Source organism: Monodon monoceros, unplaced genomic scaffold (assembly GCF_005190385.1).
Source record: "Monodon monoceros isolate NGI ecotype Baffin Bay Population unplaced genomic scaffold, NGI_Narwhal_1 Super_Scaffold_16, whole genome shotgun sequence".
NCBI classification, from domain to species: domain Eukaryota; kingdom Metazoa; phylum Chordata; class Mammalia; order Artiodactyla; family Monodontidae; genus Monodon; species Monodon monoceros.
Window position 1 is genome coordinate 9201909 of NW_021703772.1, and position 12145 is coordinate 9214053.

The 12145-nt window shown below is 38.0% G+C and overlaps 1 protein-coding gene across 4 annotated transcripts in view; it reads right to left on the reverse strand.

Moving 5' to 3' along the window:
- Positions 1-12145, reverse strand: part of LOC114896900 (nuclear body protein SP140-like protein) — a 71432-nt gene that overhangs the window by 45842 nt on the left and 13445 nt on the right. For all 4 annotated transcript variants that reach the window (XM_029225452.1, XM_029225451.1, XM_029225450.1 and 1 more), the window contains exons 4-6: positions 9088-9171; positions 5636-5719; positions 485-565 (exon numbers count right to left, since the gene is read on the reverse strand). In XM_029225452.1, the coding sequence (XP_029081285.1) occupies positions 485-565; positions 5636-5719; positions 9088-9171 (249 nt within the window). The remainder of the gene's footprint in view (positions 1-484; positions 566-5635; positions 5720-9087; positions 9172-12145) is intronic.

The following is a 12145-nucleotide window of genomic DNA, read 5'->3' on the forward strand; positions in this document are numbered from 1 at the left end:
ATCCATAACTTTGTGGAGAGAAGAATGACATCTTGTTTGCCAAAATTCTTTGAAAAATCAGTCCCATAATAAATAATAGTTGACAAAAATTGTACTTTAGATTTGGGAGCAATTGATCTGAAGGACCATGTTTCTTTTGGGGGTTTTCCAATGTTAGGCACAAAATAATAGCATTATAGCCAAATAGAATAATACTTAGTTTTTATTCTTTAGAGAAGATAAAGGGCAGGTCGGTATAAATTCAAGTCTTTACTATTAATAGCTATGGGAGAAATCACTTTTCTCCAGCATATTGCTACTAGAATGCACTTAGGAATATTTATGTTATTTGTTATGTTACTTATGTTATTATGGACTCATGGGATTCCAAGACACACTAGATCTTTTGACTGTGGAGTGTGCTCAGGGTAAAAAGCATCAATAAACACCAGCTCTGAATTCAGCCACCTGACACCCTCGGCTGGCAATCCCTCCCCATCCTTACCCAGCTCACATCTTGGTGGGATGTTCCAGGCTCCCTGGGGCTCTTCTCCATCACAGCCCTCCCAACAGGCATTGTTGTTCCCTGCAGTAAAGAATGAAATGCCACACACATCTCAATTTATGACCAAGGAGGAATCACAGCAAGAAAATAACTAGAAAATCAACAAATCCTGAGAAACTGGAAGGCCCCACTCCCCAAAATAACCTGGCCTGAAGGTTAACTTTGCAACAGCAGCTTTCACTAGGGGCTGAGTAATTCATCCACTGTGGAAAAATCTCCCTTTCCTTTTTTTTTTTTTTTTTTTTACATCTTTCTTGGAGTATAATTGCTTTACAATGGTGTGTTAGTTTCTGCTTTATAACAAAGTGAATCAGTTATACATATACATATGTCCCCATATCTCTTCACTCTTGCATCTCCCTCCCTCACACCCTCCCTATCCCACCCCTCTAAGTGGTCACAAAGCACCGAGCTGATCTCCCTGTGCTATGTGGCAGCTTCCCACTAGCTTTCTATTTTACGTTTGGTAGAGTATATGTATCCATGCCACTCTCTCACTTTGTCCCAGCTTACCCCTCCTCCTCCCTGTATCCTCAAGTCCATTCCCTAGTAGGTCTGCATCTTTATTCACATCTTGTCCCTAGGTTCTTCTGACCAATTTTTTTCTTTTGTTTTTTAGATTCCATATATATGTGTTAGCATATGGCATTTGTTTTTCTCTTTCTGACTTACTTCACTCTGTATGACAGTCTCTAGGTCCATCCACCTCACTACAAATAACTCAGTTTCGTTTCTTTTTATGGCTGAGTAATATTCCATTGTATATATGTGCCACATCTTCTTTATCCATTCATCTGTTGATGGACACTTAGGTTGCTTACATGTCCTGGCTATTGTAAATAGAGCTGAAATGAACATTTTGGTACATGACTCTTTTTGAATTATGGTTTTCTCAGAGTATATGCCCAGTAGTGGGATTGCTGGGTCATATGGTAGTTCTATTGTTAGTTTTTTAAGGAACCTCCATACTGTTCTCCATAGTGGCTGTATCAATTTACATTCCCACCAACAGTGCAAGAGGGTTCCCTTTTCTCCACACCCTCTCCAGCATTTATTGTTTGTAGAATTTTTTTTTTTTTTTTTTGCACTACACGGGCCTCTCACTATTGTGGCCTCTCCCGTTGTGGAGCACAGGCTCCAGACGCGCAGGTCCAGCGGTCATGGCTCACGGGCCCAGCCGCTCTGCGGCATGTGGGATCTTCCCAGACCGGGGCACGAACCCATGTACCCTGCATCGGCTGGCGGACTCTCAACCACTGTGCCACCAGGGAAGCCCTGTTTGTAGATTTTTTGATGATGGCCATTCTGACTGGTGTGAGATGATATCTCATTGTAGTTTTGATTTGCATTTCTCTAATGATTAATTATGTTGACCATCCTTTCATGTGTTTGTTGGCAATCTGTATATCTTCTTTGGAGAAATATCTATTTAGGTCTTCTGCCCATTTTTGGATTGAGTTCTTTGTTTTTTTAATATTGAGCTGCATGTGTTGCTTGTATGTTTTGGAGATTAATCCTTTGTCAGTTGCTTCATTTGCAAATATTTTCTCCCATTCTGAGGGTTGTCTTTTCATCTTGTTTATGGTTTCCTTTGCTGGGCAAAAGCTTTGAAGTTTCATTAGGTCCCATTTGTTTATTTTTGGTTTTATTTCCATTTCTCTAGCAGGTGAGTCAAAAAGGATCTTGCTGTGATTTATGTCATAGAGTGTTATGCCTATGTTTTCCTCTAAGAGTTTGACGGTGTCTGGCCTTACATTTAGGTCTTTAATCCATTTTGAGTTTATTTTTGTGTATGGTGTTAGGGAGTGTTCTAATTTCATTCTTTTACATGTAGCTGTCCAGTTTTCCCAGCACCACTTATTGAAGAGGCTGTCTTTTCTCCACTGTATATTCTTGCCTCCTTTATGAAAGATAAGGTGACCATATGTGCATGGGTTTATCTCTGGGTTTTCTATTCTGTTCCATTGGTCTATATTTCTGTTTTTGTGCCAGTACCATACTCTCTTGATTACTGTAGCTTTGTAGTACAGTCTGAAGTCAGGGAGCCTGATTCTTCCAGCTCTGTTTTCCTTTCTCAAGATTGCTTTGGCTATTCGGGGTCTTTTGTGTTTCCATACGAATTGTGAGATTTTTTGTTCTAGTTCTGTGAAAAATGCCAGTGGTAGTTTGATAGGGATTGCATTGAATCTGTAGATTGCTTTGGGTAGTAGAGTCATTTTCACAATGTTGATTCTTCCAATCCAAGGACATGGTATATCTCTCCATCTATTTGTATCATCTTTAATTTCTTTCATCAGTGTCTTATAAATTTCTGCATATGGGTCTTTTGTCTCCTTAGGTAGGTTTATTCCTAGATATTTTATTCTTTTTGTTGCAATGGTAAATGGGAGTGTTTTATTAATTTCACTTTCAGATTTTTCATCATTAGTGTATAGGAATGCCAGAGATTTCTGTTCATCAGTTTTGTATCCTGCTACTTTACCAAATTCATTGATTAACTCTAGTAGTTTTCTGGTAGCATCTTTAGGATTCTCTATGTATAGTACCATGTCATCTGCAAACAGTGACAGCTTTACTTCTTTTCCAATTTGGATCCCTTTTATCTCTTTTTCTTCTCTGATTACTGTGGCCAAAACTATGTTGAATAATAGTGGTGAGAGTGGGCAACCTTGTCTTGTTCCTGATCTTAGTGGTAGTTTCTGATCTTAGTGGTTTCCTTTTTTATACCACATTCTCTTTCTACTTCTTCCCTTTCCATTTGAACCTTTACATTTTATCCATCTCTGCCTCTGTTTCTTTCTGCTGGTGTCTCCTGGACTGTCTCTTTCTCTGTTTCTGCAACTTTTGTCTTGTTTCTCTGATGTTGCTCCTTCTCTCCTATCCTTTGTCTTTCAACTGTTTCTTTCTAGCTTTCTCTAAAGAAAGGCCTCCCTGCAATAGTATGTTTTAAATAGGATTTACCAGAGTGAGGAGGTTAAGTGGAGGGTAGTAGAAAACAGTTCTGAATAAGGCAGAAAATGTATGAAAATGCTCAGATATGAAAGATTTAACAATTAAAATTATTGGGGGAGTAAATGAGACAGAGAAAAACAAATATCATATGATATTGCTTATATGTATGTGGAATTTTTAAAAATGATACAAATGAACTTACTTAGAAAACAGAAACAGACTCACAGACATAGAAAACAAACATATGGTTACCAAAGGAGAGGTGGGGGAGGGATAAATTAGGAGTTTAGGATTAACATATACACACTACTATGTATAAAAAAAGGTCCAACAAGGACCTACTGTAAAATACAGGGAACTATACGTAATATCTTGTAATAATGTATAATGGAAGAGAATGTAAAAAAAGAATATATATACATATATATGAACATATATGTATAACTGAATCACTTTGCTGTACACTTGAAACTAACACAACATTGTAAATCAACTATATTACAGTAAAATTTTAAAAAATAAAATAAAATACAAATTTTAAAAATAAAATTATTGGGGGAAAAAGTTTATACTATATTGAATTAATAGTGCAGGAGGCAGGTGATGAGGCTGGGAAAATCGATACGGGGCTTATCATGGGTAATCTTGGATGCCACTCAGAGAAACATTTATTTAATCCTTAGTGTATTAAGAAAGTATGTTGGAACATAACACAATCTAATTTTCATTTTCAAATGTCCCATGTAGTTGAAGTGCAAATAACACATTTGTTGGAAGCAAGATTAGAGGAAGGTCATGAACAGAAGACTGTTGCTTTGAGACCCATGGCAGAGGTCTGAAGACTTCGGGGTGTGACAGATGGACAGCTTGGAGATATTCTGGAAGAGAAATGACTATACTGGATGAGTAACAGGCATTTATTTGAGGGCAAGAGCAGTCACGGTGACGCCTAGACTTCCAACTTGAAAACCTATGAGATAATAAGGATCCATCACTGAAACATGAATGCTGAAGAGGAGTTTAGATCTAGCTTGAGTGATGAAGACACTACTTTTAGTTCTGAAATGCCAAGTTAAAAGTTCTTGAAAGAATTCATGTGTAGATATCTAGCAGACCATGGTCTTTGAGTCCACGGATAAAGGTACTCTGAAGGCAATCTAGGGTGGCGATTTGGTCATAGGAATCACTGGAATATTCAGGGAGAGGACTATTGCAATGTGAGTATTTTACAAGTGCCACTTCGATGGTTAAGGACAGTTTAATCTGAAAACTCACAGCTAATGTTGCCAACACTTGTGCCCAAAGTTGCTTATATACAGTGCTCTTACCTCAAGCCTACAATGTCCCGATCTACTCCTCTCTCTTTTATTGTCTTTTCACTCTCAACCTGTTTTCCATCCATTCTCCTTCAACTCTTTCTCCTCATAGTTGCCTTTGTACGCCTGCCTGACTTTTCCCAATTCTTAGTATTTATTTTCCTCTCGGTCTTGCCCTTTCCATACTTTTCGCTCTCAACTTTTATCTCTGTTTCTTGAGAAATTTTTCAGTTTATCTCTTCTCTGCGGTGTCTTACACTTGCTCCCATTCCATCTGTTTCTCCCACTTTATTTTGACCTCTGTCTCCCAACATTATTCAACTTTTGTCTCTCTGTGTGATTTCATCCTCCAGGTTCTCCCCTCTCATCATCTCCAAAATTCTCCTCTTGGACTCTGACTACAGTACCAGGGACCTCCAACTGGCCAGTTCTCCCGCGTGAACCTGATATGCCATGATGTTTCCAAGTTCCTCTTAGTTGTTCTGTGAAATTAATTGAAAATTATCCCCTATCTCAACCTGGAAGAGTGGGATTTTAGAAAACTGGATCCATTCATGTAATTTGTCACATATTACACCCTATCTACCTTTTCAATTTTCTCTTTTTATATTCCCCATCAATGGATGCTCCATCTACTCAGGAGTTCAGATTCCTTTTCTCACTGTCTCTGTTGCATATGTGAGCAGGTAGGAGAAGAAGGGGGCAGGTAGGAGAAGTGGGGGCTAGCAGAGGCCTAGGATAGGAGACCAAAGGTAGGCTTTGCTTCCATGAAGACAAGAAAACAAAGATTTAATATGGAATTGATAAATTAAATGATTGTTACCTTGTCTGTTATATGGCAGTAAGCTGGGTACATCTTCTAACCTTATTACATTGTTCATTTGGAGAGGTGACTGTTCCAAGGACACTAAAGAGAGCGATAAGAAAAAGACAGAACTCAGACAGTATCCAGAGAAGAGACATCTGTGTGCTCAAGATGAACTCTGATGATGTTCAAGTTCCAAGGACCCTATCTGAGGCCCAGCAGAGCCTTGCTTGCCTCTTTTTCATTGAGATGCACATACCTTAAGTGTAAAACAGCTCTGTGACCAACGTCACAGTCAAGATTTGGAACATTTCCACCATGCCATTCAGTTTCCAACCACTATAAGCAACCACTGTTTTGATTTCTATCACCATTAACAAGTCCTTCCTTTCTGGTACTATACTTGTCTGTACTGATGCTCACATCAATAGGATCACATAGTACATACTCCTGTGACTGGCTTCTTTTTCTCAACATAATGTTTCTGAGATTCATCCATGTGGTTACATATACCAGTAGTTCATTCGTTATATTGCTGAATAGTATTCCATTCTATAAATATATCACCGTTTATTTTCTCTTATTGATGAGAATTTGAATTGGTTCCAGATTTTAGCTATTTGGAATAAAGCTACTATAAACATTGTTGTACAAATATTTGTGTGAACATATGTTTTCATTCCTTATGAGAAGATACTTAGGAGTAGGACTTCTGGGTCGTGGGTTATATTTAACTTTATAGGAAACTGCTAGTTTTCCAAAGTGGTTATATCTATCACTTTATAGTCCAACTAGCAATGTATATAAAGGAGTTCTAATTGTTCCATAGCCTCAGCAGCATTTGGTGTTGTATTTTTAATTTTAGCAATTCTAGTAACTGAATGGTAGCTCGTTGTGGCTTTTCCCCAATGACTAATGAAATTTGCATTTCCTCAATGACTAATGATGATATATACTTTGTTTATGTTCTTATTGGTCATTTTATGTCTTCTGAGTGAAGTGTCTGTTCAAGTCTTTTGTCCATTTTTTAAATTAGTGGTGTGTCTTTTTATTATTCTTTTGTAGGAGTTCTTAATACATTCCAGGTACAATCCTTTGTCAGATATATGTATTGCAAATATTTTCTCCCAGTCTATGACTTGCCTTTTCCTTTTCTTAATGGTGTCTTTGGATTAGTAGTTTTTAATTTTGATGAAGTGCAATTTACCAAGTTTTTCTTTTATGGTCTATGCTTTTGCTGTCCTATGTAACAAATTTTTGTCAACCCTAAATTTGCAAGGATATGCTCCTGTGTTTTCTTTTAGAAGCTTTATCATTTTAGCCTTAACTTTTAGATTTGTGATCCAACTTGAATTATATTTTGTGGATAGTGTGAAGCAGGAGGGGAGGTTAATTTTTTCTATGTTTGCTCTGCCTTATTTTCCATCTTTTTACAATCCATTCTACTTCTCTTCATTTCTCACATTTGTACTTACAGTCCTCTTCCCAACACTGTGTCTCCCCGATGAAGGATTGTGCGTTCTTGTTTCTGATGGCGTCTCTCTCCTTGGCCACTCCTGTCACCTTGTATTTCTGCCTCTCTCTTCCTCAGTGAGGCTTCTGGCTCTTCCCCCTTTGTCTCTCTAGTTTTTCTCTTCCAACTCTTTATACCCTTTATACCTATGCTATTCCAGTGTCCTACCCTCTCTGTCTCTTTGTGGTTTTTTTACCTCTCCCATTTACCACAAAAACCAGATACGCTTTCTTGGTAAGTAAATGACTCCTCACCCTAAACTCTGATCTACTCCTCTGCCCCTTGAGGAGAGGAGCAGGGTCCCTTGGAGCTCCCTGGGGCATCCTTTCTGAATTATGAACACATCACATCTCCCTTCCTCCCTCCCTGTATGTGCTACCATACTCAGAGTCAGTCATCCAGGCAAATATTGGACTGTCAGTCAACCTTACTGCTTGTTCAGATTCTCAGGCACATTCATTCATCATTTCCTGGATTTTTATTGTACCATTTGGGTCACGAGATAAATCTTCTTCCCTTATACTCATCTGCATCCATCACTGATATGCTCTAGGTAGGGTGTCACCTAGATCACATTAGGAATGTTGAAGGATTTGTTTCCCCTTCCTTTCATAATGAACCTCTATTCTTTACTAATAACTATTACGAATCCTTCCACCACCTCATTCTCATTCCCGCTATTCTCAGTGGTAGATGAATCTCTAAATATATTTTTGATACACTTTGTACTTTCTAATATACATTTTATACTTTTAGCTATTTGTCTTTATTAAAAAGAATAAGTATTATTATTAAAATACATCTGAATGTTACATAAATGTATTAATACATCTCTAAAATATATAATATCTGAGGTATAAATCCAAATTAAGGATACATATTAATGGCATTCTGCAAGGCCATTCTTATGGCTTTTTCTTACATTTGTCATTTCCAAGAAAAAAAAATCAACATTTAACAAACAACTAAATTTATTGTAGACCATTTGGCTTAAGGATGGAGACATTTTCTTGGGCTTGAAGGCTGTTTCACTCACTGAATCACTAACTATCTTCACACCTCAGTTTTTTCTCCTGAAAAATGGGAATAACAAAACCCTTATGACAGGATTGTTATGAGAATTAAGTGAGATGCTACTGGTAAAGTGATACCTGGGTATAGTAACTTAGCAAGAAATCATAATTTTCAATTAATGTCTTATGTGTTAGAATTTAATGATTAATTATTAGTAATAATATGAATGAAAAGATGATTAAAAGCTAGAAACGGTGCACCCTGGTTACAAAAGTAAATAAGGCATATGTGAGCATTAAACACGTTGATGCACATGAAGCGCTGACCTTACGTCTAGTGATCTGTGAATGTTATGCGTTGTGACTATTGTCATAGTCAGAGTTATTACTGCCCTTTGTTCTCTTCGCCCCTTTTTACTCCTTCGCTTCTCCTTTCTTTCTTTTACTCCTTCCCTTCTCCTTTCCTTCTTTTCTACAGAACACCATCTCTTCCACACCCTCCACACAATTACTGCTCACTCTCTTCCTCTCTTTTCTTTTATTATGAGTACTGCTTACAACTGTTCCTCCCTTTGACACATCAAAGGCTTCTTCTTTGGACTTGTCACAAACCCTTACTCCTTCCCAGATCCACTGAATTCCTGGCTCACAATTACTGCTGTGAGTCCTCCCCCTTAATTCTGCCTCATGGTTGCAGTGAGATCTTCTCTCTTGGGTTCATGTTCCATCTTATTAGTTATCACATCTGCCTAGCAATATTCTTGAATTCCAGATCTGGCTGGTTAATTGGGAGCCCATACAACACACCACTGCTCTGGCTTCCCCATCTCCTGCTGCATCCCTTCTCCAGGGTGCACTCTCCACCCAGGAGCTCAGTCCCCTGATCCATGATCTCCTTTCCTCTTAGTAGATGAGACAGCAAGCTTCTATCAAGTCAGAATTACCTTGTTCATGGTTTAATTGTAAGCTGAGTGTCTCCTTTGTCTCTCCTTCACCAACGGTTTGGTAATGGAAGTTTTCACAAATCACTGAGAAGAGAAAGGAAAGGCAATTAGAGATCCCAGACAGTGACCAAGAGCTGCATCTCATAGTTACACATCCAGGAAGGCTGGAACCATCCAGTCCTCAGGGAACCCTGGACTTCAGTGGGTCTCACGTGACCTGTGGCTTGACGTTGCTCCTGGAATCTAACAGCTGTTCGACATCGAATGTACCTCTCAAGTTTTAAAAAAGAATGGACATATGAAGGAGAAAAACCATATGATCATCGCAATAGATGTAGAGAAAGCTTTCGACAAAATTCAACACCCATTTATGACAAAAACCCTCCAGAAAGTAGGCATAGAGGGAACTTACCTCAACATAATAAAAGCCATATATGACAAACCCACAGCCAACATTGTCCTCAATGGTGAAAAACTGAAACCATTTCCACTAAGATCAGGAACAAGACAAGACTGCCCACTCTCACCACTATTATTCAACATAGTTTTGGAAGTTTTAGCCACAGTAATCAGAGAAGAAAAAGAAATAAAGGAATCCAAATTGGAAAAGAAGAAGTAAAGCCGTCACTGTTTGCAGATGACATGATACTATATATAGAGAATCCTAAAGATGCTATCAGAAAAATACTAGAGCTAATCAATGAATTTGGTAAAGTAGCAGGATACAAAATTAATGCACAGAAATCTCTTGCATTCCTATACACTAATGATGAAAAATCTGAAAGTGAAATTAATAAAACACTCCCATTTACCGTTGCAACAAAAAGAATAAAATATCTAGGAATAAACCTACCTAAGGAGACAAAAGACCCATATGCAGAAATTTATAAGACACTGATGAAAGAAATTAAAGATGATACAAATAGATGGAGAGATATACCATGTCCTTGGATTGGAAGAATCAACATTGTGAAAATGACTCTACTACCCAAAGCAATCTACAGATTCAGTGCAATCCCTATCAAACTACCACTGGCATTTTTCACAGAACTAGAACAGAAAATCTCACAATTTGTACGGAAACACAAAAGACCCCGAATAGCCAAAGCGATGTTGAGAAAGGAAAACAGAGCTGGAAGAATCAGGCTCCCTGACTTCAGACTATACTACAAAGCTACAGTAATCAAGAGAGTATGGTACCGGCACAAAAACAGAAGTATAGATCAATGGAACAGGATAGAAAGCCCAGAGAAAAACCCATGCACATATGGTCACCTTCTCTTTGATAAAGGAGGCAAGAATATATAATGGAGAAAAGACAGCCTCTTCAATAAGTGGTGCTGGGAAAACTGGACAGCTACATATAAAAGAATGAAATTAGAATACTCCCTAACACCATACACAAAAATAAACTCAAAATGGATTAAAGACCTAAATGTAAGGCCAGACACCATCAAACTCTTAGAGGAAAACATAGGCAGAACACTCTATGACATAAATCACAGCAAGATTCTTTTTGACTCACCTGCTAGAGAAATGGAAATAAAACCAAAAATAAACAAATGGGACCTAATGAAACTTCAAAGCTTTTGCCCAGCAAAGGAAACCATAAACAAGATGAAAAGACAACCCTCAGAATGGGAGAAAATATTTGCAAATGAAGCAACTGACAAAGGATTAATCTCCAAAACATACAAGCAACTCATGCAGCTCAATATTAAAAAAACAAACAACCCTCCAAAAATGGGCAGAAGACCTAAATAGACATTTCTTCAAAGAAGATATACAGATTGCCAACAAACACATGAAAGGATGGTCAACATAATTAATCATTAGAGAAATGCAAATCAAAACTACAATGAGATATCATCTCACACCAGTCAGAATGGCCATCATCAAAAAATCTACAAAGAATAAATGCTGGAGAGGGTGTGGAGAAAAGGGAACCCTCTTGCACTGTTGGTGGGAATGTAGATTGATATAGCCACTATGGAGGTTCCTTAACAAACTAACAATAGAACTACTATATGACCCAGCAATCCCACTACTGGGCATATAACCTGAGAAAACTATCATTCAAAAAGAGTCATGTACCAAAATGTTCATTGCAGCTCTGTTTACAATAGCCAGGACATGTAGGCAACCTAAGTGTCCATCAACAGATGAATGGATAAAGAAGATGTGGCACATATATACAATGGAATATTACTCAGCCATAAAAAGAAACGAAACTGAGTTATTTGTAGTGAGGTGGATGGACCTAGAGACTGTCATACAGAGTGAAGTAAGTCAGAAAGAGAAAAACAAATACCATATGCTAACACATATATATGGAATCTAAAAAAAGAAAAAAAAATGGTCAGAAGAACCCAGGGGCAAGATGGGAATAAAGATGCAGACCTACTAGAGAATGGACTTGAGGATATGGGGAGGGGGAAGGGTAAGCTGGGACAAAGTGAGAGAGTGGCATGGACATATATACACTACCAAACATAAAATACATAGCTAGTGGGAAGCAGCTGCATAGCACATGGAGATCAGCTCGGTGCTTTGTGACCACCTAGAGGAGTGGGATAGGGAGGGTGGGAGGGAGGGAGATGTAAGAGGGAAGAGATATGGGAACATCTGTATATGCATAACTGATTCATTTTGTTATAAAGCAGAAACTAACACACCATTGTAAAGCAATTATACTCTAACAAAGATGTTAAAAAACAAACAAAAAGAATGGACAGTGGAAAAGTTGTAAGTAGTGGTCAACCCCCTTTAAAATGATGAGAAAACAGTGAAAGCCAATTTAAAATAAATAATACACATGGAATGTGTTTTGTAAATTCTATGTGCAACTAAGACCAGGGAAGAAGCAGAGGGATTTCTTCAGGAGAAAGGTAATATTTCTAGAGAAATACACCTACATTATAGAAGAAAAGCCCTAACATCTTTCGAAAATTGAGATTTAGAAGGAAGGAAGGAAAGGAGGGAGAGAAGAAGGAAGGAAGGAAGGAAGGAAGGAAGGAAGGAAGGAAGGAAGGAAGGAAGGAAGGAAGGAAGGAAGGAA